The sequence below is a fragment of the Terrapene carolina genome, unplaced genomic scaffold (genome assembly GCF_002925995.2).
Source record: "Terrapene carolina triunguis isolate 2854851 unplaced genomic scaffold, T_m_triunguis-2.0 Scaffold67, whole genome shotgun sequence".
NCBI lineage: Eukaryota > Metazoa > Chordata > Testudines > Emydidae > Terrapene > Terrapene triunguis.
Window position 1 is genome coordinate 46,749,632 of NW_020664418.1, and position 24,316 is coordinate 46,773,947.

Sequence of the window (24,316 nt, forward strand, 5' to 3'; positions counted from 1 at the left end):
TTCAATATTGGATTGTATGATGCTTAAAAACTTTCCACCTTCAGGATCTGCATTCTGACCACTACATTATAACAATCTGAATGAGGAGAATTTCTCATTCATCTAAAAATATATCAATTTCTCAGATATTTTATATTTCACAAACGATCTGGAAAAAGGGATAAATAATGAGGTGGCAAGGTTTGTAGATGATACAAAATTACTCAAGATAGTTAAGTCCAAAGCAGACTGCAAAGAGTTACAAAGGGATCTCACAAAACTGGGTGACTGGGAACAAAATGGCAGATGAAATTCAGTGTTGCTAATTGCAAAGTAATGCACTGGAAAACATAATCCCAACTTTACATATAAAATGATGGGGTCTAAATTAGCTGTTAACCACTCAAGAAAGAGATCTTGGAGTCATTATGGATCGTTCTCCAAAAACATCTACTCAATGTGAGAAGCAGTTGAAAAAACTAACAATGTTAGGAACCATTAGGAAAGGGATAGATAATAAGATAAAAATATCATAATGCCACTATATAAATCCATGGTATGCCCACACCTTGAATACTGCATGCAGTTCTGGTCATCCCAGCTCAAAAAGATGTATTAGGAATGGAAAAGAAAAAAAAAGAGAAGGGCAACAAAAATGATTAAGGGTTGGAACAGCTTCCATAGGAGGCGAGATGAAAAACTCTGGGACTCTTCAGGTTGGGAAAAAAGAGATGACTTAAGGGGGATCTGATAGAGGGCTATAAAATCATGAATGGGGTGGAGAAAATGAATAAGGAAGTGTTATTTACCCCTTCACATAAAACACAAGAACCCGGGGTCATCTAATAAAATTAATAGACAGCAGGTTGAAAACAAACAAAAGGAAGTACTTCTTCACACAACACACAGTCAACCTATAGAACTTGTTACCAGGGTATATTGTGATGGCCAGAAGTTAAAACTATAACTGGGCTAAAAAAAGAAGAATCAGATAAGTTCATGGAAGATAGCCATTGATGGACCTATTAGCCAAGATGGTCAGGGAAGCAACACTGGATGTCCCTAAGTCTTTGACTGCCATAAACTGGGGCTGGATGACAGGGGATGGATCACTTTATAATTGCCCTGTTCTATGTATTGCTTTTGAAGCATCTGGCATTGGCCACTGTCGAAGACAGCATACTTGGCTAGATGGACCATTGGTCTAACCCAGTATGGCCATTCTTATGTTATAATGTTTCTACAGTTGACTGACTTGCAACAGGTTTTGCCAAAGGAGTATTTAAAAGTTAAGTGTATAATGATTTCATTTGATAAATAAAAACGACATGGTATATTAATGTAAAGCAAGCACAACTAAACATCAGCAACCTTTAAGAAATGCAGTCTTAAGAGGGCAAGGGCACACTAAAATTGCTTGCCTGAAATAACGAGACATACAATATTTTTATGGTACATTATGTGCTTTCAATATAATACTGAAGGGACTTTTCATACCTGCAGAAGCTGGCAAACTTGTTTGGTCTTCTACAATTAAGGTGGTAGAAAGTATTCATAAGCAAGCTGGGTTAAAGGATTGGGCTATGTATTAAATATGTTGATATTCTGTGCTAGCACAAGTGCATAGTTGCAATGTAATGTCATCAAAGGAGACTTGGTGTGGAGACCAGACTCAGATACTTGTGCCAGTACAGGTTAACTGCTCAATCTAAAACATGAAGCCTGCCTCATAGCTTTCCAAGTACCTCTAGAACACCAATGACAGCTCTGGAGAAACAGCTTGTTCTCCTTCATGGCTATTAGGTACTATAGAATGGTGATTATCAAGTAGTAGTAACTGTAGTAGGAAATAGGATTTAAAGAAAGTGGTATAACACTGCATTATACACAGGACAAATATGTAGGTAGTTATTTACATACATGGCAACTATTGTAGGTAACTTTTACTTGGTAAATACAATGTAACTACAGCAGAGCATGCATACATGTCACTAGGTATTTACAATGAGTAAGTTCAAAAGTAATGACCATGTATTCCGCATGCTGGTTTTGATGACTGAGTTGAGCATGTTGGCAGCGTATTTATCATGTATTGTAACTGATGATTAATATGGTAGTTTTACAACATCAGTGAGGAATACTTTTTAGAAAGTGTGGGCACTACAAAATAAAGCATCACAAATTTTTAAAATAATTAAGCATGTGAAAACTGGTGGTAAATGTAACGTTACTATCTCCACCTAAAGAAAAAAATAGCTACACAATTAGCAGCATCTTAGAAAAGAGGTATTATTCAATGAAAGCTATATCCAAAAAGATCAAACATGGGTCAAGATGTATTTTGCATGTAACATTAAGAGTAAACTGCAGCTCTTGACATTTTAAAACAAACAGTCTGCTGCTGGATCCTGCAGCATCCCCTTACTCTTTTGAAGAGGGATTGGTAGGTGCTTTGAAATAACCCTCTAAAGGTCTAATCATATTTCCATTCAATAATAATAATGACGTCAATAGAATTTTTCAATTTACTTCAGTGGAAACAGGATGGAGTCCGCACTGCCCCTCGTTAACTCTGACAAGATGGCAGGTGCGAGTGTCTGGGGCTATGCAGAAAACTCCCACAAAAAGGTATATTTAGCTTTTCCATCTAGGTAAATATCACGGTAGGATTGCTCTTGGAAATTAGAAAGGTTGAGAGATGTCTGCAGGCAAGCAAACCCAAACCTGTCTCTCAAAGATTGAAAGAGTATCTTCTCCATCTCCAATGCTGCAGGGTGGTAGGAAAAAGAACTTGCACATAGAACCTCTGATACTTTATACATAAAACCTGCTTTCTGGTGTGTAGCTGCTGTGAATGAGTGCGTAACATTTTCTGAAATTTCTAGAACTTCAGAGCATGAGCCAGAAGTCATGACTCCAAGGTGGAGAGTTATGCAGCACTATTTTCTTTACAGAGCCGAAGTTACTGTGTTGCCTGGGAAATACAGGATCAGTCATTCCAAATATACCTTATTACATACAGCATATCCCAATGGATTAAATTTCCTATATATTTCATGTAGCATATTTTCTTATTTAAAAAAGAGTGTAACTTTGGACCATAATGAATTAAGTGCCATGTTTAGGGCATTTACAAACATACCTACACCTCCATATAACAGGACTGTACACTATACATTTTATGTGGAACTATTTTTGTAAGCTATTTGCTATACATCTTGTAATATATACCCATAGATATATTAAATTAGTAAATGCCAACAGCTAAAAAGCGTTGGATCTCCTTAAAGTAAACTGTGGGTTCCTTCAATGTATTACAGAATTTTGTGGGGGACTTCTACAGAAAGAAAGATACTATAGAGTCAGAGTGTTAATAACCATATTTTTACACAAGTTTGCCATACTTTTCATCCGATTGCAGTGGTAGTACATAATTCTGTGTGTGCAAGAGAAATACTGGCCCCAGAATGTTACCTAGGACAGTGCTGAAATTATAGACCACTTCAAAAGCAAATTATTTTTTCAAAACCTAATTGGACCAGTTACTATAAATAGCAGAAAAAAAATGAGCACTGTATTGCTTATGCAATAAGTTCATTAAAATTCACTAGAGTAATTTAAAAAATTAAAAAAATATCTACTATAAACAATTTAAAATATGTATAATACAACTTTGTATGCGCTTCATAACATTTTGAATATTCTATGTAAACAGATTTGCAGAATTTACTTCACTCTTGCTAGTTTCAGTGCATCATTTTTGTCTGCCTCTCCCAAGTTTTCTTTAAAGGACCGTAAAATGTTGTCTCTTGTTAGAGAACTGATTTAGTTTACGGTCGCCTACTCCACAAAATGATTTGCAGAGAGAAGCAAGGAGAGGAAAGTAGTATTTGGCCCCTTCTTTGCTCATTGTCCATTTTTGTAACTATATAGGCCCAATTTTTTCCAGTCTTCTGACACAGTACATTTGTAAATATGTTTTCAAACACTGAAGACCGAGATGTTCTTTGTGACTTTACACATGTATACAATTCATTAAAATATATATATATTTTTAAAGATATGGTTCTCCAAAAATCTTTCGGCATTCCATCACTCCAGTACTTGGCGGTCTATCGCAGTTGTGAGTGCTCTTGACCTGATTAGCTGTGAGACGATCATAGGCCATTTTGTACTCTCTGTCAAAAGCATCTGCAGAAATAAAAAGAAAATCTACGTATTGTACCATACTTATACAGATGCTAAAATAGGGTTACCACCTTTCTAGTTGCTGGTAACCAGATCCCTTAGGCCCCACCCCTGCTCCGCCTCCTCCCCAAGGCCCCACCTCTTCCCCCAAGGCCTCGCCCCATCGCTTGCTCCTCCCTGCCCCATCTCTCTCTCTTTTTTCTCCTCACTCCCTGTCACTTGCTGCCTCCTCTCAAGGAGCCTGCCTGCAGGTGGGAGGCGGCCGCAGCTGAGCAGGGGCTGGCATGGGTTAATGACCCAGCGCTTCCCCATGCCCCGTGGTAACTGGACTTTTGGTTTGGGTACTATTTAGAGTTGCCAGGTCCCCTTTTTGACTGGACTTTCTGGTAGAAAACCAGGCACCTGGCAACCCTAAAATCACACCCAGACACGGAAGCCAAAAACTGGACTGTCCGGGTAAAACCTGGACCGGTGGCAATCCTATGCCAATAGTATAGTTGTGCCTATTTTCATGAAACAGCTGAAGAGTCCTTGTAACCGTATTTTAATGTGTATAAAAATGTAAAAGACACATACTAGGAAAGCATATTATCAGCAGTTTTCATTAACACTGCGCACATTCAAATATACCAAAATAGATATTTTCTCCTTGAAAGCTGAAATAATGGTTTGTATAAACCATTAATCTACATTTACCTAAATACAGTTTATAACTTACCTATATCAATGTTCTCTCTTCCTAGAGCAACAAGGGAAAGAAATAATATTTCTCTATAGAGGCTCCTAAAAACGTAAAAAAAAAAAAGTCATTAATTTTAATTCTGAAAGATAGTAGCATTTGTAATCAATACTACAGACAATTCAAAATCATGGCAAAACATAAGTAAACAAACAGTACTTCTCTTAAACACATTGTTGAAAAAAATGCCACCTTGAAAATCATCATTTATTGAGCCCTTGATCTGTGTTTGGTGCTCAAACATGGAAAATGACAATGTCCCTTTACCTAGGAGTTTATAGGCTAAGGGCCTGATCCAACTCCCAGTGAAGTCAGTGGAGTCTGGATCAGGCTCTAACTGGAACATGCACACATGGGACAGACACAAAATATTCCAGCGATAGAAGATATTAGAGATGGTAAAAAAAATTTGTCGTCACAAACTTTTCTGAAGAAAAGTGATTTTTTGAGAGAATTAAAGATTTTCCATGGAAACATTTTGATTCTCTGGAAATGTCCACATTTTTTCTAAATAAAACAAAATCTCATTTCTTTTTCCCCCCCTTTCCTCTTCTCTCACTTTTTAACCTTTCCCCCCTTTTTCCACTGGAAAAGTGAAGGAAAAAAGTTTAAAAGGTGAAATTAAGTAACCTTTTTCTCCCTTCTTGAGACTCCTACCCCATACACCTTAAGAGTACAAAAAATGGGAAGAAAAGTAATAAATAAATAAATAAAAGAAGGTGGGGAAATAAAAGAAAGTGAGGAAAAACTCACCCCAAAATGAAAATAAAAATCAAAGCGAAACAAAAACTCTTGAATTTTGTCAAAAAAAAAAAAAACCCCACAAACCCCCCCCTGCCAACAAAAACAAACAAACAAACAAACAAACAAAACCATAACCTAACCAGCCAACAAATTACTGGAAAATTTGGAATGAAGTTAAGAAAACGAAGGATTTTTTAAATAAAGCTTTTGCAATAATAATTTTTTAAAAACACTGACCATATTTAGTAGATACTCTTGGGAGAACATTGCTGAACACTTTGAAAAGGTTGTAAACCTCTGAACATATTATTCATACTGCGATACCATGCTCATTGCAAAAGCTTGCTTCAATTTGATACATGAGTAGTCCTACCTTTGTCTTTTAATCTGTGGCCATTTGTTCAGTCGCTCTAAGATTTGACTCATTGGTCCATAGACATCATTCATCTTAATACTTTTCACCATGCTTCTCAAGAGCTCCTGGTTAAAGGAGTCATCATCTTTTTGCAATAAATGGACCACTGGATACTTTTGGGCTGCCAAAGAACAGAAACACCATAAGAAGAAATGTGCTTTTTGTAAACAGCATGGTATGAGAAAACCAAAAACAATGGAAGGCTATAAAAATGTGGATACACTCAATACGTTACCAAAAAAAAAATAAAATAAAGAAATAAGCGTCAAGTCAGAACAGCATCAGGGTAAAGAAAGAGTACAGGAATATACGAGACAAGCACAAATAAACAGCCATAAATGGGCCTACTGACCATTTGCAGATCTTTTAGTAGCAATAAAGTACTTAGTTTAAAAAAAAAACAACACACCTCTAAAATAAGAAAATAGGCTAAATGGATGGATTTATTGAAATGTTTTGTACAAACTACTGTATAAGTTTTGTGAATCACCAAGCACAATCCTACTATTCCTCTCTCTCCCATAAAGAAAACACTGACAAGAAATGGTGGCCTACTTATACCGGAAAACAAAACTTGTTGCAGCAGTATGCTGGAAGCTAAAATCTACTTGTAAAACACACACAGACACACACACACACACCAAATAAATAAATAAATATCACAAAAAAGTTAGCAATAGCAACAAACATAACACTCACTCTCAAACAAAAGAGTACGATTTTGACCTGCAAGACAAAGAAAGTGGTTTGATCAAAAATCAATTGTATATTTATAGAGGATAACTAAAATGAAAAAAAAGATCTCTTTTCAAAATATGTTTTTTAGTTGCTGAAAATCAAAGCTACTTTGGTTTTTAAATAGACAACTTACTCTGTGCATTCCACAGAATATAGAGGGGCTGTCCTGGATCCTGATGCAACTTCATATTGTCCCATAGCATCTGAATGAGAACATATTTACTGTCCTCTGACATACAGTTTCGTGGAATCTGAATAGGAAGATTAATACATAAGCCTTTGAATACAGCGATAGTTTATGACTGTTATAACAGCTGATTTTCACAGTTTAACTGATAGACATCAGACCAGTAGATTAGAGGATAACAGCTTTAACCTAAGCCACTGTAAATTGGGTTGTTCATAGCAAAGCCACTATTTCCCATTATAGTCTGGATCCTGGTAATGATGAAAGCCCAGGGCTCTGAAAACAAGGCCTAAAGGGTCTTCTCCTCCTCATCTTTCCACAATCAAACACCTACACACCCTCTAGTCCATTCAGCTGCCCTTTTTTTTTTGGGGGCCATGAAATAATAAAGTCAAAAATGTGAGTTGTGAAGTCCCTTGTAGTTGGAACAGCACACCGAATTTCATTGAGGCTGCCACCAGTAGTGCCCTACACCCAGCATAGGCACCACTGGGTCAAAGTTCAAGAGTTAAGGTATGGAAATACACTGGCCCAATTAAAGTAAATGGAGCGATAACAATTTACACTAGCTGAGGATTGGGCCCAGTTAGTTGTAAACACTTGCACACGAGCTATTTCCACATAAGGACCGTAGAATCAGATTAATCACTGAAAGACAAACATTCAAGGCCTCATCATTCAATACTGCCCTATCTTTTTTCATACCTTTGAGTTTTTATTACAGTGCTCAGAAGAAAGTATTAGTCCTGGTAAGTTACTGGGCAAGTCCAGACGCCTGAAATACCACACCAGATTCCAAAACACAATAGGATGATGGTCTACAAAATCTGCCACTGTTATCACACGATCCCCTTCATTTTCAAGCAAGCTTTCAAGCTCTTTCCATACCACTAGAGGACTTAGGTAAGGGACAGTGATTGGGTCAGGACTACATAAACGCCATTCTAGTCCCAAAGAATCCTATTGTAAAAAAAGGAAGAAAATAAATTATATGAAGTGTAGCTCTCTTTATAAAAAAAAATAAATCTTGTGAATGTTAACTGTTCCCTTCCAGCAATGCCAAAGTCTACATGCTGAAATTAATTTTAGTTCAAATTAAAATCATGAGATCTATTTCTGCTTTTAACTTGGGAAGGTGATTTCAGATGACAGTACTACTATTGTGCATGCTGAAGTCTACTGCATATTTAAAACACTGTTGCTTAAATTAGAAACAAACCACTACACACCGTTGTTCCTTGCAAAGTGGTGGGCAGGCTGCCAGTGGGAACAATATGGCTGAGCTTCCGGCTTCCCTTCTCATCCTCTTCCAGTGGACCGTAAGTACTGACACTTCTTGCTACAGCGTGACTGGGACACTCTGACCCAGCAATATTTTGTCTTCTTCCTGAAGGGATTTGGATACTTCTGGCACAAGAGTTGTCCTGCTGCTTAGATTTGCTGGAAAAGATGTGGTTACAAACAAGACCAGCTTTCACACATTGTTCTTTGAGTGTTCATACATACTGGGAGTTAAATAGGCAAAGATGTAAAACAAAAACCTAACTGGCCTACTACTCATTGGATCTTGACCCTCATTATGACTGAGAACCCCAGGCCCAAAGTGGCACCTCAGACTCCACCCAGCCAACCACACTGCCCATGTCACAGGGAAGAGACTCTCCCCTTGCAAAGAACAGAAACACCATAAGAAGAAATATGCTTTTTGTACAGCAACATGGTATGAGAAAACCATGATGGACACGGGCCCCAGTCAGGGACTACAGCCAATGCTGCAGGATTATGGATGTGTTGTCAATGACTTTCTGCTATAGGGAGGGAATGGAAACAGTTAACCCAGCTAATCTGCCAAATGTCCAGCTTGCACGGGGCAGCGAGGAATAGTACGGAGGTCCTCATGTTAAACAGACTTTTCTTCTATCTTTTCACATTTTAATCTCTTTGTAATACAATTTCTTTCCATTAGTTAAGAACTTACACATGCCCCCGAATTATCTCAGGTAAAGTATCAGTCAACAGAAAATGCACATTTACCATTTTGAATTAAAATCATCTTGAACAGGCATTACAGATGTAGCAAGACATGATGTGGGAGTAGAGATACAGGACTTTCCTGTCTGATTTGAAAAAGGTGAGGGAAGCTGCATATTCTCTGTAGATGGACTGGACTTCAGAAAGTACCTATGAGGAAATGAAGTGTTAATGTAATGTAAGAAAGTCTTAAAAAATTAAAATTTGAGCATATAAAACCTTGAGCGAGAAATCGTATAATAAATTACCGCCCAGGTCGCCGCAGATCTCGGATTTCAATATTCAAAAAGGGCAGGAAAAGGTTGCCACAGAAGGGACATGTGGTATTGAGATTTGAATCATCTGCAGTCCATCCTGCCATGATTTCTTCATCATGAACCAGACAGTCACAAGTTCGACATCGCGAACAGCTTGAGATGAGTACCTGTATATAGTGCTTAATTAAGAGGAGTTCTATAGGGGCTTCAGAATCTCTTTGCTCTTTGTTACAAAGAAAATGCATAGACGAGAACAACAGACTAAGGCCAAGATGTTCATGCTTAGGTGCCAAAAAGCTTAGTACCTAAATCTGTAGCTAGACACCAAAAAATAAAGTAATTGCCTAACTTTAAGCACTCAAGATTGAACTTTTTGGCCTGAATTTATGTATTTCAATACATCAATAGTAAGCTTCAATCCAAAGTACATTAGTGTTCAGTCGATGCTTTCATGGACCCATCCGTGTCATAGAGTGAAACAGAAGTGAATGATGGAAAGAATGATATCTCTCAGAGGAATTAATTACCTGCAAGAATGAGTTTGTGAAGACTCAGATCTACTGTAATGTAAACAGATCAGGGGCTAATATAAACAGATTAGGGACTGAATTAATTTGCTCATGCAGTACACAAATACATTGTAGCTGAATTGGTTGGCTTCCCTTCTGACTGGTCTACCAGGATAGCTCAAACCTTACAAACACTGATGTATCTAGAATAATAATGTGGGCTTTGTTATCAGTTTGCCAAAGGGACATTGTAAGTTGTTTAGGCCTAAAATGTAGGATTTGTTAACCAAACCAGAAACCCAAACACCCTAATAGTAGACAAATTATTTTAATTAATTTAAACAAAATAAATAACTGCTTGAATTGAAGCACTCCTCTGTAATGATGGTTAGTACAGGAGAACTAAAATCTAATTGAACAGAGAAAAGGAACTAGTCTAGTTTCATTGTCCAAATTCAGTAAAATGCAAAAAGTATATAAACAGCATTAGAGGTAAAAATAAATCACATCTTAAATATTCTTTCAACATCAATAAAGAGAAGTTACTTATCTCAAAGAACTCCAGTTACTGAAGGGATTATTGGCCACGTGGATCCTACTGTACGTGTGTGCACAAATCTGTGCAAACCTGGAACATTTTAGCCAGCAGAGTATGTGGGGGCTGCACTTGCTCTCTGCACATCCTTGTGCCCCAAGGTATAAATGGTGCATCAGCCTTAATTACCACTCAGTTCCTTCACTAATACAGAAATCCAATAAAGGCCCCATATCAGTGGGGAAGGAGGGTGGGTGGGTTGTGAAATCTGCATAGACTAAAAGCCTCTCAAAGAACTCCAGTTACTGTAAGGGAAATAACCATCTTCTTTGAGCATTTGTCCACAAAGATCGCATGGTAAGTGACTGACTAGCAGTTACCTCTCAGAGAGGTGGGTGACAGGAGTCCTATCTAAATAACAACTTTAGGACAACCCTGCCAAATAGATCTAGAAGCTGCCTCAATGGAGCAATGTTTGGTAAATGTATGAACTAAATTCCAAGTAGTCTTCCCACAGATCTGAGAAATAGAGTCTCCCCGAAAGCAAGCTACAGATGTCAACTGAGCCCCAGTAAAGCGTGCCCTAACTCAAGAGGGAGGAGGTGTGAATGAGTAGGAAATCTTAGACACTTTGGGCGGCGGGTGGTGACAAACTACCATGGGCAGCGAAAAGGAACCAAATGGCCGTTGGGGCTTCTTCGCCTTCATACCCTCCCTACAGGATGTGCGAGGGTGTGAAGGATACGTGTGCAGCTCCAATAGGCACTGCTGGCTAAAAGGTTCCAGGCTCTTGTGCATGAGGCCTACACACCCACAGCAGGTTCTGTGTGGACAAAGACCCAAGGAAGAAACTAAAATTAATCACAGTTACCATTTAAAAAAAAGTATAATTTTTAAATTGACAGAGTTGTTTAAGATGTGTTACTATTTCTTTTAGATTTCCAAATCCCATGGCAACTAATTTCCTCAGGATCCTTTGAAAATCTCAGCCTTATTCTAAACTAAGGGATTGCAAGAATAATCAAGACATTTTTAGAGCAGGAGCATTTACCTATTTACTGATTTCTACTATACTGACTCTTTAACTTGGAGTTTTAACTGAGTTTAAAGTGGCATTTCATTTTTACTTGGAATATGTTCTTTTGTCTTTATTTGGAATATGTCTAAGAAATACATGAAGAAATTATTTCTTTTCTATCCAAATTACGATGCTATAGCAAGACATATCATACTATACCTCCATAGCATAGTTCTGAAACACACTGGTGCTACTTGTGCTGCAAGAAGACATCAACTCTGATTTGTCAAGCAAGGGGAACTTTGAAAGGGAACCTATTAATTGATGATAAACAAATAAAAGGAAGTATTTGTTACTACATAATATAAATTTACAATAGAATCTACATTGGTCTTTGACCAAGTGACTTTACATAGTAAAGTATATTTAGGGAGCTACAGCAGGTCAGTTATTATGCTGGAGATGCCCTGGAACAGAATGAGTTGCTAAGACAGGGCCTGAGGCTGCTGCCTGGTGCCAACAACAGGGATAGCAGTGAGCTGCCAAGCATGGAAACCCAGTATATGTAGATTCTGTGAAAGGAGCATGCTTATAGCTAGGAACAGGTTCTGATGAAGCAATTCATATGGTTCCTGCATGAATCAAAGCTAAGGAGGGATGAAAGATTCTGCTACAGAAGCAGCTAGACAGAACCACCATTATAGATGGGGAAAAATGAAGTACAGGTGGTTAAAATCTCTCTCATAGCAAACAAACAGAAAAAAAACACTGATAATTCACTAAGGGATAACTTGACAATTACTAATGACAATGTACATGTGCATGCCTTCACGTGCACATACAGGAAAGAGAGTGGGAAGAGGTTTACATTGTTTTGGTCCAAATGCATTTTCTTTCAATTCTTACTAAAAAAGCCCAGCACGGTCACCCCTAATAGAACCCAAATAACGCCTCAGAGTATGCCATGCAGCTTTCACCTCCCCCAGCCTTGGTATGCCTGTCCTCCATGCACAGACTCTACTCCAAACAAACAGTTACCGTGCTGAACTCCTTACCTCTTAAACGAGAAATTAATTCTTGCTATAAACCCATTTCCCGTCCATGCTCCAGTCCCCTAACTTGCCCCATATTCACACACCACCACTCCAGAAACACTCCCACTCCAGCAGCAGAACTGAAATTCTGTTCCCTGGGTCCATTCCTGTGAGACCAGCAGCAGGGCTCCGTGAAGGATATTTGAAGTTCTCCTACTGTCTGCTGTCCAGGGAGACACAGACATTTCTCACCAGAAGGGGTTAAATGAATGGAATTTGTTTTTTTGCAGGGGAAAAAAAAAATGGGGATACTAAATGACTTGCTCAACATCAGACAGTCTGTGGCACGGCCCCAAAGAGAACCTAGCTCGCCTGACTCCCAGTCCCATACTTTCCTCACTAAACCATGCTTCCTCTCAATTTGGTTGTGGTTAAAATGGGGTACTCTATCATGACATTTATGCAGAAATCTGTATGTAACACAAAAAACCAACCATTTAATCTCCTCTAAAGATTAGAGACAATTCAGTAAAATGCCTGTCTTGTTCTCTACATGGAAACACAATGTTACTTTTATTAAGGATTTTTATTATTGCTATTAAGAAGAAAAACAAAAAAAGCCAGGAACAATAAAATGAGCTACCAAACAACAAGCCTTGTTAAAGACATTCGCACGTTATATAACCCTCTCTTAGCCGAAAAGTGCAGTTGTCTCTATTAGCCATTGAAGATATTGGAGCCATACAAGATCAACTTCAGGAACAATGAGATGGAATATAGAGGTTCATGAGAATATCATTATTATTATTACTATTTGTACTCCCCAGTCATGGATCAGAACCCCATTGTACTAGGGGCTGCGTAAACACGGAACAAAAAGATGGCCCCTTTCCCAAGGAGCTGCAATATGAACACACACAAGGGTGGGGACACGTATGCAAATTACTACCTCGCTGCATGCATTTGCTTCCCCTCACAAATAGGGCTAATGTATCTATTGTGATCCCAAATTATGAACTAAAATTATGAAGAGATGCCACAGTTTTCAACACTATAGTTTTGAGCAAGGGATTGCAAATTTAATGAAAATATAAAAAAAACCCTCTTACCACAGTGATAGAATTGCTTGGATGAGCCATCATGAGAAGCTGAACTTTCTAGGCTTGTCCTACTTAGACCAATTCCCTTAATTACCGAGGTGTCATTGTTCTCTTGAGGAGAAGAAGTACCTTCAAAGTCATTGCAGACATCTTCATCAGTTAGAGAGGTAGATTCTGAATCCAGAATTCCAAGAGATGAAACACTTGCTCGGTCTGAATTTTGATCCTACAAAGAAACAGTGATATTGTTGTTTTCTATGCTCAGAAAATTAAAGGCAAACGGAAACATTTCTGAAAGATAAAAATGTTATTTTTATTTTATTATGAGAAGTTGGACACCCAAGTATTTCTCCCTGATAGACAGTTCACCTCAGATTTGTATTGAGAACCTGTATCGGTATAAAAGATAAGTCAGTCTTTATTCAGTAGATCTCTATGGGCTCCTTTTAAAAATTCCTTGGGTTAGATCCCCAACATGCACTGGGAGCCTGTCTACACTAGCATTTCCATTGTTTTTATGATTGATACAAGTTGAACCAGTGGCAGCGTTGGTGGGAATTCAAACAAAACAATTCTAATGCAGACACAGCTTTAGATCAGCTAATCATTGAATATAAGAGGACTTCCATTTTTCAAATTAACGCTGGAACAATTTTTCTTCAAATTGTTTCTGTTTATTTAAAGACAGACAAGTGTCTGTTAAACGACATATACAAAAAGATATTTGCTACATAAAAAATACTGCATCATTCAGACTATTTGAAAAAGCATTTTCCCAAGGGCACAGTATTTAAGATAGTTTATATAAAAAGTAAAGGGTCTAGTACCTGTAATACTGTACATACACGAAATGTACATTTCAAAGTTAAGTTGCATTTATCTGAGAACTTCTCGCTTATGATGGACAAGCTTTCATTTACTTCTCTAAAGTAAAGACCAAAGAATCTTTGTAACCACTATTCTGCTCCATAAAGACATATGTTAAATAAAAGCTGCACGTATTCTAGTCTAGCACTGGAAAACACACACATCTAGTTCCCAAATATCATTAGTAAAAGATTTACACGACAGAGGAAAAATATCTGTTGGGAGCAATAACCACCAAGAATTTTTCTGTGCTTGTGCCAGCTAAGCCTAACTGAAAATGCTCAAGAATCCCCTATTTTTCTTCACATTACATTCCCCCTCATATGCCAAGCAACCCACTTAAAGACACCATGCTGGTAGCTGAACGAATAAGATGCCCTTCCAAATCCATCAGTATTGCTTCCTAATTGACAAGAGTTATCTAATCTGCTCCTGCTCCAGGGCGCAACATGCTATCTATAGTGCATCCCCAGAAACTTCTGGTGCAGGAAGTGAGAAACTAGTACTGCTAATACTATAATTACTTGAATACACACTGAATCTGTAGTTGCTGTTGACTTTCTTGTCAAACTTCCTAGGACCTTCAATTGCTTTGAAAATGTCAATCACTGCATTTAATTGAATAATGGTCTGATCCAGTACAGTAAATCAGGCTCTGGCAAATCCCATTTCATCACTAATGGATGTTGTGCATATACTCTGCCTTGATGTATGTCAGCCAACTAGACCTTTTCCACACACAAGGTTCAGAGTTTCAGGCTCTACAGAATTATGTCCTTTCTTCATAGAAACGTATCTTTTGAAAAATCTCAAAGTAATTGTGAAAGTTTACCTTTGAGGACGCAGCATACATAGTAAACTTTGAATACCACTTGCTAGCCTTCTCTGCAACGCCTTTCCCAGCAGAAAACATGCTGCTTTTCAGAACATCAAATGTAGGTGTTAATAGTGTATCTAAGTTGAACGAAGGTGGAGACACTAGAGTTAATGCACCAGCCATGTCCTGAGACTGTTCCCTCGCTGGACTGTAAGATGGAGAGGACCAAAGCCTGTCCCTTGGCCTTTCTTCATTTTTTATGTGATAACTTTTGGATTTGATAAGACTCACTGGCCTGGGGGAATATGGGGGAAGGCTGGATCTTCTACATGGCTGGGTGACTGTTGGACTCTTTTTACTAACATTTTTGTCATCGTATGTTTTTTGCAAGTCAATGCTTGGTGCACGGCTTGTCAAAGGGCTGCTCATGTTGTTCATGTACATCACTATTTCTTCAGCTAAATCTCGCCTTGCAGATGGCGTTGAAACACTTTTGTCATCATCGTCTTCATCATCTTCTTTCCGTTGTTCTGTCTCAGCAACCAGCAGTGAGAGGGGATCAAATCCAGTTTCCACATCTGTTTTTTCAACTGGTTTTATTAGAAAGCTGCTATTACGCTGTAACATCTTAGGCTTTTCATTAGACAACTTTACTGTTTTAGCTGTGTCAGGTTCAGCATCTAAGTCTTCTAAATCAAAGATAACAGGAGACTCTGTTTTATCTACAAAACTGCCATAGAAAGGTGCATCTTCATCACTAGATTCCTTCTCCATACTCTCTCTCTTAGACCCTAAAGATGACTTCCTGATGTCAAGACTATTCGGCCTTATGCTCTTCTGGAATACATTAGATAGTATTTTTGCATCAGCTCCTAATTTTTCCACAATGTCTCCAGGGCTTGCACTCTGGTTAATTCTATTTATCATGAGCCCCATCAGGGCATCTCCACTCAGATTACGGTTCCTGCTTCCCCATACCATCTGTTTTAGGTCAGGTTCCACAGCACTTTTATGTCTCTTTCTTAAGGTTTTACTTTGAAGAACTCCTGCTTCATTGGTACCCTCAAAAGCGGATGTGAAAAGCAGCCCTGCTGGGCTTTCTGAAAAACAGAAATGAGTTATTTTACTTTTGTCAAATAAGAAATAAAAAAAAAATGTCAATATTAGCAAAAAAACTAGAATGTAAATCTGCTTAATCTTTCAAACTGGTAATAGTATCAGCTTGGGGATACTAGGGCTGGGTTGGCTTGACTGCACAGATTTCCAGAGATATTCAGGGAAATCCTGCACATCACTGGGTACACCCATGTGGTGGTCAGCTTCTTTGTGCCACTGCCTGGGCTTCCCCCACTTGGCAGTAAGGCTCCTTCGGGTGTTGTGCAGCCATTGCCTCCCTTCGAACAACAATCCCTCCCCTCTAAGTTAGGGGATATTGGGGAACGAGGGAAGGGAAGCAAAATCATGGAGTGGCTAATATGGTACTTGATTATTAAAGAATTAAAGGAGGGTACTGTAATTAATGCAAAATCAGCATGGGTTTATGGAAACTAGATCCAGTCAAACAAACTCATATTTTTGGATGAGATTACCATTTTGGTTGATAAAGGTAGTAGTGTTGATGTAATCGATTTAGACTTCTCTAAGGCTTTTGACTTGGTAGAATACAAAATTTTGATTAAAAAGCTAGAATAATATAAAATTGACATGCACACATTAAATGGATTAAAAACTGGCTAACTGATAGGTCTCAAAATGTCATTGTAAACGGGGAATTGTCATTGAGCAGGTGTGTTGTCCAGTGGGGCCCTACGCCATTCAACATTTTTACCGATGACCTGGATGAAAATATAAAATCTTCACTGATAATTTTGCAGATGACACAAAAATTGGGGGAAATGGTAAATAATGAAGACAGGTCACTGATTCAGAGTGATCTTGACTGCTTGGTAAACTGCACAAGCAAACAATATGCTTTTTAATACAGCTAAATGTAAACGTAGATACATATGGGAACAAAGAATGTAGGCTGTACTTACTGGAAGGGGGGCTCTATCCTGGCAAGCGGTGACTGCCAAAAAGTTTTGGGGGTTGTGGTGGATACTCAGCTGAACATGAGCTCCCAGGGTGACCCTTTGCCCAGAAGACCTAATGTGATCCTGGGGTGCATTAAGAGGGGAAGTAGAGAGGTATTTTACTTCTATATTTGGCAACGGTCCGAATGCTGCAGGAATACTGGGTCCAGTTCTGGTGCCCACAGTTCAAGAAGAATGTTGATAAATTGGAGAAGACTCAGAGAAGAGTCATGAGAATGATTAAAGGATTAGAAAATATGTCTCATAGTGATAGACTCACAGACCTCAGTCTATTTAGCTTCACAAAGAGAAGGTTAAGGGCTTACAGTATCTACATGGGAAACAAATAGGCTCTTCAATCTAGCAGAGAAAAATGTATAACATGATCCAATGGCTCAAAGTTGAAACTTGGCAAATGCTGACGGGAAAAAAAGGCATGAATTTTTAAGGGTGAGAGTAATTAACCATTGGAACGATTTACTAAGGATTGTGGTGGAGTCTCCATTACTCACAATTTTAAAATCAAGATTGAATGTTTTTCTAAAAGATCTGCTCTAGGAATTTTTTGGGGGAAATTCTATGGCCTGTGTTATACTGGAAGTCAGACCAGATGGTTACAATGGTCCCCCCTTCTGGCCTTGGAATCTGTGAAGGGGAGAAAAGGGGAGCTCTCCCTCTAATTTTAGAAGGAGGAGGAAGGGAAGGAGTTATGCTCCCCAGAAGAACGCACACAGCTTCCCTCATACTCTCTAACCCCTGGATGTCAATACACCATAAAAGGGATTGAAATCTGAACTGAAAGAGAGATGCCCATAAAATGATTTTTAGAAAAACAGCAGCATCTGTCAGAGGGCCTCTAAGTCACAGCATCCAAGAGTATTCTGAAAGCAGCAGCAAGAAATTTCAGGCTCGTGAAATTAGATTCCCATTTTACAGAAATGGTCATTCACTAAGAAGAGGTGTGATAGCTGGGGTCAACAAACAGAACCGTTTCTGAGGACAAAAAACAACATTTTTTAATGTGATTAACTAGAGCCAAAGAAAGAAGTCTGAATGTCAGAGCAGACTCCTTAGTTTTGTCACTACATTAGAATCCACAGACCTGAAAACATGACACATCACACTATTTCAACCATAGCTGACAGTGTTAGAATAATTAGACTTCACATTACTAAAGGGCATGTAAAAACAGTTGGAAGCTTCATTTAATTATACTGGTTTGACACCTCTACTTTGACCTGCAGGAATTTGATACTTGCAGGAGGTCACATGTGAGAGACAGAAGAAAATGCCATGCGTAGAGTTTTGGGTGTTTGGGAGCACATGCAGAAACACAAACAGAAAAGTCAAGAAAAGAAAATTCTGAAAATCCAGCCACAATATTCACAAAGTTGTCTCCTTGATACAAGCATTTACAGATGATAGACCCAATCTAACTCATACTGACATTACTGAAAAGAGTTTCATTTACGTCATCTGCCTTTTTTTTTTTTTAAATACAAGTGGTGGAGGCTGCAGAGTTGCTACCATGATTCAAGACAAGAGTTCAGGTACAAACCCAGCACTTTTACTTTTCAGACTAACGAAGAATACACGTGTCATGACGGTAACATAGGTGATGTGTAGACGAAACAAAGACCCTCATGGTCCAAGCCCAAAGCAGCATTATCATGACCTTGGAGAGCAGTATACAATTATGTACAAGTCAGCTGCTGTAATAGCAGCCAGCAACTTTGGTGGTTAAGGGGAGAAAAAAAGGAAACAAAAACTAAAACCAGCACAAACATAAAAAGTTGGCCCAGAGAAAAGAGAATTGTTTAAGCGCCAATACTTTTCTCCCTATCACCATATTGGTGTACACAAAAACTAAAACCTAGCAGAGACGCAGCTCCATGACAAATAATGCAAGTTATGCTCGGATTAAAAAAAAAAAAAAAAAAAAAAACCCAATTACCGTTAAATAAAGATGAAGTATAACTATTAACTCACCAGTGCTGACTTCCCCAGCTGTACTGTCAGCATTATCAATGGTACCATTGAGTCGAACTATGTTAGAAGTGGCTTTTGCTACTTGAATTGAAGTGATACTTGAATTTTGATAATTTAGCTTGGGAAGACAGTCACCACTTCCTTTTGCACTCTCTGTTTCAGACACTGTGTGCATAAAAGAATACATGCAAAATTTCATTAGGACTGGGGTAACAGAACAAGTTTCAAATTCCCATTATCTATAGGCAATTTTTTTTTTTTACAGGATTAGTTAAGAAACTGAATGATAGCATGTGGTGATACTGATCAATTATACCAAAAGTAAGCTGAGATGTTCTAGTCTGAGACATCCCCCGTGGCAATATTAGCAAAGATTACTGCACCAAAGAATGGCTAACTGAATTGTTAAATGATACACTTCTAGAAGAGCTCAGTGGAGAAAACAGCATCCAAATATAATTTGTAATCTTCAAGATTCCAAAATGCAACGACATTATAATGCTACTAGGAGAAACTCTATGGCTTGTGTTAGGCAGTAGGTCAGACTAGACGATCAGAATGGTCCCTTATGGCCTTAAGATCTATGAATATGAAATGAGACTTTCTAGTGACCAACTACAGTCTCTCTTTCTAAATATAATTTTATACAATTTTCTAAATGAGTGTTGCTGTTGTTTTTTAAAAAGAACAACCAACTTTTCAAACATTAGATCTCACAACAGCAATAAAATTTTAATGTCAGATTTATTGAACTTACAACTTACATTTTAATGCTGCAATATTACATGTTTCATCTCAGTGGAACCAATTACATATACTATTAAGTAATGCTTAATTTAAACTAACTCGTATTTTGTTTCAAGGAAAACAAATACAAAAGAGGTTCCAATACGTCCTCACTCTGCAAAAACAGGAAAACACCTATTAACCTAGGGCAACTGATAATTCAATGAACATTTCCACTAAAAGCAGTAGTTAACAATATATTTGTCCAAAATATATTTAGTTGTAAGAGCATTAGGGCCTGATTTTCAGAACTGCTGAGCACTTACAATCCAAATTTAAGTCAAAGGGAGCTACAGAGGTTTAATCACCACTAAAAGGGCATGTCTACACCACAAATTAAGATGTAACTGTGGTGTAGGTAGGCCTACCCACACTAGCTTTCATCTAGCTAATGAGGGTAGTAACAGTAGTGAAAATGCAGTGACACTGGCTTCAGCACAGACTAGCCAGTCATGTCCAAGCCCACCTGGGACCCGGGGTACTTACTCTGATTGCTAGACTGTATCAGTATTCTTATTTTCACTTTTCAGGATAAACAAAGTTACTCTGATATATTCATCAGAAAAAATTGAAATGTCTTCTTACTTAATTAGCTCTGAAAGTTGAGTTACAAATCCTTGGACGTTTTCCAGGTGCAGACACTAAGTCTCGAGCAAAACAGCAAGATTTTACTTTTATTCATTTTTGGGTTAGGTAACATAAAACTGATTTGTCCACAAGAGATTTTAAAATAATGTAAATTCAAAAGACTAGGAAATTAACCACTTGAAGAAGCTAAAAGATTTTGATGTTTCTGTGCTAGTGCACGTTTGCTCCACTGAACATTTCATCTCAGTTTGTTTGATAATAAAAAGGGTTGACAAAGAAACAACACTGTTAAACAGCAGTTGTCTCTCTCTTCCATCCCCCTCCACACACACAGTCAGAGAAACCAGGTTTTGTGTGATGGAATAAATGGTGTTTGGGGAGGGTAAAATGGAATTCATCCATTCAATCCAAAGAGAGGCTTAGGAGCCAGAATACAGGCTGCTACCCTTTCATATCTTTGCCCCACTGGATCTGCCTCAATGCAGATCCAGCTACACCCAATGTCCCTCGAGAGGTAACTAATGCCAGATCTACGCTAGAAAGTTAGGTCGACCTAGCTACATCACTCAAGACAGGCCTGTGAAAAATCCACAGCCCTGAGCGATAGAGTTAAGCCAACCTAATGCCTGGTGTAGAAACTGCTAGGTCGACAGAAGAATTCTTCTGTCAACCTAGTTATATCCTCTCAAGGAGGTGGACTAACTACAGAGATGAGAACCTCTCCCATCACTGTAGTGAGTGTCTACACTGAAGTGCTACAAGCAGTATAGCTGTGCCATGCAGCATTTCCACTGAACACAAAGCCTAAGCAAATATGTAATGCTGCAGTACTTACAAGCACAGAATCTGTATTTGTTTTAGAACTGATTTTTCCAAAAAGATGTATCATAATTAAATGCACAGAGCAGGCAACTGCACATCTAACCAGGAGCTCAAGTACACGTGCATGCAACTGATTATTTTCAACAGGTGACACCTACAAGTGCAAAACATTTTCAGCAAAGCTAGTGGTGATATTATGTTTCTAAAACTACGTAAGTGATGAACTTCAGGTGACACACCTTAACTGCGCATTTTCATAGCTGGCATTTCTGTTTTGTTTTTTCTGAAATTCAATCTTAACTCAGAATTTCCTGGATGTCTAATGCTTTGGCTTTTAAAAATACCACACTTAATTTTTTTCTTTAAGTAACTGATCTTTCCTGTAAATTAATTTCAGCTTAAATGTTTTTTATTTAAAATACATAAGGAATTGCTCTGTTACAAGAGGTCTTGCTTCATTTGGACTTCACCTCCCCCGATCCTGTGAATGATCAGTAGAAGAGAGTCCCTGAGTTCACCACTTGAGCACTTTCTAGGAGATACAAGATGGCAATGAAAAAGCATCTTGTGATGGAGGGTTTCAGAAATCCCCTCCTTGGAATCCTCTCTGAGTCTGGAGGACACACAAAAAAGGATTAATGTGTTCTCATATGTATATGTGGATAAGCAGGGGGTCTCTAGAGCTTGCAAACTGGATAGGTACTCCTGCAGAGATTATGAAGTATGCATGGACTCCTGCAAAGAATGCAAGTTCTGTTCTTTACAAGCCCTCTTGCAAGCTCTGCAAGAAATCCTGTGGACCTTACTTCTGGTTTGACATTTGCTGCTTAGGAATCATGCAGCCTTTACTTATGAGCTATCTAAACAACACAGGGCACTGACAGAAGCACGTAACAGATCAGGATACATTATCCAAAACAAGTACAAGCTGACGTGATGTACAGAACATACACTAAAAGTGCTGTTAATAAAATAATAATTCACTTTAAAATTAGTCAAAAGGTACTCAGTAGGGACAACATATTAAACTAAGTCCAGAGTCTGTAGGCCTAGCTGAGTTATGACATTACTAAATAATTAGAAAACATGCAAGAAGTGAGATCACCTTGGTATTTTGGGACCCCATCTCTCTAAACCCTTTGCCCAATTTGGGTGAACATTGCCATACAAGTACTACCCTGGCTTATAAAATGGTAGGCCAATTCCTTTAGGTTTGATGAAAGTATGCAGATGGAGAGGAACAGCAAAACTGTACTTACTACAGAGGGGATTAGCAGGCTCTCCACAATGCATCCCCCTACTGGATATCAAAGCATCACCATTTATACACAATGAACTGGACATCAATATTTATAAAATACATACAAGAACTGGAATCACTCTCTCTCCTGTCCTCTTTTTGGTTTTTTTTATCTTGAACAGACGTTTCTCCTTGCCCAAATTCTTCTTTAGATAACAAGTTACTGCCAAGATCTGAAAGTCCCCCTATTGTAACAGGAGAATTGACAGGATAAGAAAATTAACTCTATATTTCCATACAATGAAATACTGTGTAATAGAACAAATGAAATATCCATAATACAATAATTTCTTTTACTAGGTAAATTCCAGCTAAAAATATTGAACACTTTTCCACATAAAAATTGCCATAGAATGCCAGGACAAGTATAGATTAATTTAATACAACACTGGTGCCACCAAATGTACATAAAAATTCAAATTATGTCAATGAAGTTCAAAATAAGACAGCCAAAAGCTAAACAAAACTTATCACAACATTCTATTTCAGTTCATTTGCTTAGAGGACCAGATGTTAGGTTGTTTTGTGCTCAACCAATCCAAATGTCACTCTCTCTTTTAAAAAGTTAAAGAGGTGTCTATACATTATTCCACTGTACAGTAAAAACGGTTACCTACCTTTCGTAACTGTTGTTCTTCGAGATGGGTTGCTAATGTCCATTCCATTGTAGGTGTGTGCGCGCCCACATGCAGAGTTGTCGGAGACTATTGCCTTAGCGGTATCCGTAGGGACGGCCGTGGCACCCCCTGGAGTGCCGCGCTCATGGCGCGGTATATCAGGTGCCACCATCCCTGCGCCCTCTCAGTTCCTTCTTGCCGACAACTCCAACAGAGGGGTAGGAGGGTGGGTAATGGAATGGACATGAGCAACACATCTCTAAGAACAACAGTTACGAAAGGTAGGTAACCGTTTTTTCTTCTTCGACTGCTTGCTCATGTTGATTCCATTGTAGGTGACTCAGGGTATGTCTACACTACGAGGGTAATTCGATTTTACTTAAATCGAATATGTGGAATCGATATTGCAAAGTCGAACGTGTGTGTCCACACTAAGGACACACTAAGGACAGTAATTCGACTTTGAGAGTCCACACTAACGGGGCGAGCGTCGATATTGGAAGCGGTGCACTGTGGGCAGCTATCCCACAGTTCCCGCAGTCCCCGCTGCCCATCGGAATTCTGGGTCGAGCCGCCAATGCCTTCTGGGTAAAAAAAATTTGTCGTCATCCGTCCGTCACTAACGCCCTCCCTCCCTCCATGAAAGCGCCGGCGGGAAATCAGTTCGCGCACTTTTCTGGTCAGTGACAGCGCGGACGCCACAGCACTGCGATCATGGATCACGCTGCGACCATCGCTGCACTTGTGGCCGTTCTCAACACCTCGCAGCTTATCATACACCTTTCCCTGAGGCAGATGCAGAGAAATCGGGCGAGGAGGCTACGGCACCGCCGTGAGAGCCTGAAGTCGGAGAGTGGCACAGAGCTGTCAGAAACCACGAGCCCCAGCGCCCAGGACATCACGGTGGCAATGGGGCATGTGGATTTTGTTGAACGGCGATTCTGGGCCCGGGAAACAAGCACGGACTGGTGGGACCGTATAGTG

The 24,316-nt window shown here is 38.8% G+C and overlaps 1 protein-coding gene across 2 annotated transcripts in view; it reads right to left on the reverse strand.

Annotated features, from left to right (window-relative positions):
• Positions 1 to 1,136: 1,136 nt before the first annotated feature.
• Positions 1,137 to 24,316, reverse strand: part of DENND4A (DENN domain containing 4A) — a 99,623-nt gene continuing 76,443 nt past the window's right edge. For both annotated transcript variants that reach the window (XM_024194978.2, XM_024194977.3), the window contains exons 19-31: positions 22,781 to 22,900; positions 19,220 to 19,384; positions 15,174 to 16,258; positions 13,484 to 13,700; positions 11,560 to 11,654; positions 9,270 to 9,445; positions 9,025 to 9,171; positions 8,220 to 8,430; positions 7,696 to 7,950; positions 6,937 to 7,054; positions 6,024 to 6,186; positions 4,886 to 4,950; positions 1,137 to 4,170 (exon numbers count right to left, since the gene is read on the reverse strand). In XM_024194978.2, coding sequence (XP_024050746.1) covers positions 4,034 to 4,170; positions 4,886 to 4,950; positions 6,024 to 6,186; positions 6,937 to 7,054; positions 7,696 to 7,950; positions 8,220 to 8,430; positions 9,025 to 9,171; positions 9,270 to 9,445; positions 11,560 to 11,654; positions 13,484 to 13,700; positions 15,174 to 16,258; positions 19,220 to 19,384; positions 22,781 to 22,900 — 2,954 coding nt within the window. In that variant the 3' untranslated portion in view covers positions 1,137 to 4,033. The remainder of the gene's footprint in view (positions 4,171 to 4,885; positions 4,951 to 6,023; positions 6,187 to 6,936; positions 7,055 to 7,695; positions 7,951 to 8,219; positions 8,431 to 9,024; positions 9,172 to 9,269; positions 9,446 to 11,559; positions 11,655 to 13,483; positions 13,701 to 15,173; positions 16,259 to 19,219; positions 19,385 to 22,780; positions 22,901 to 24,316) is intronic.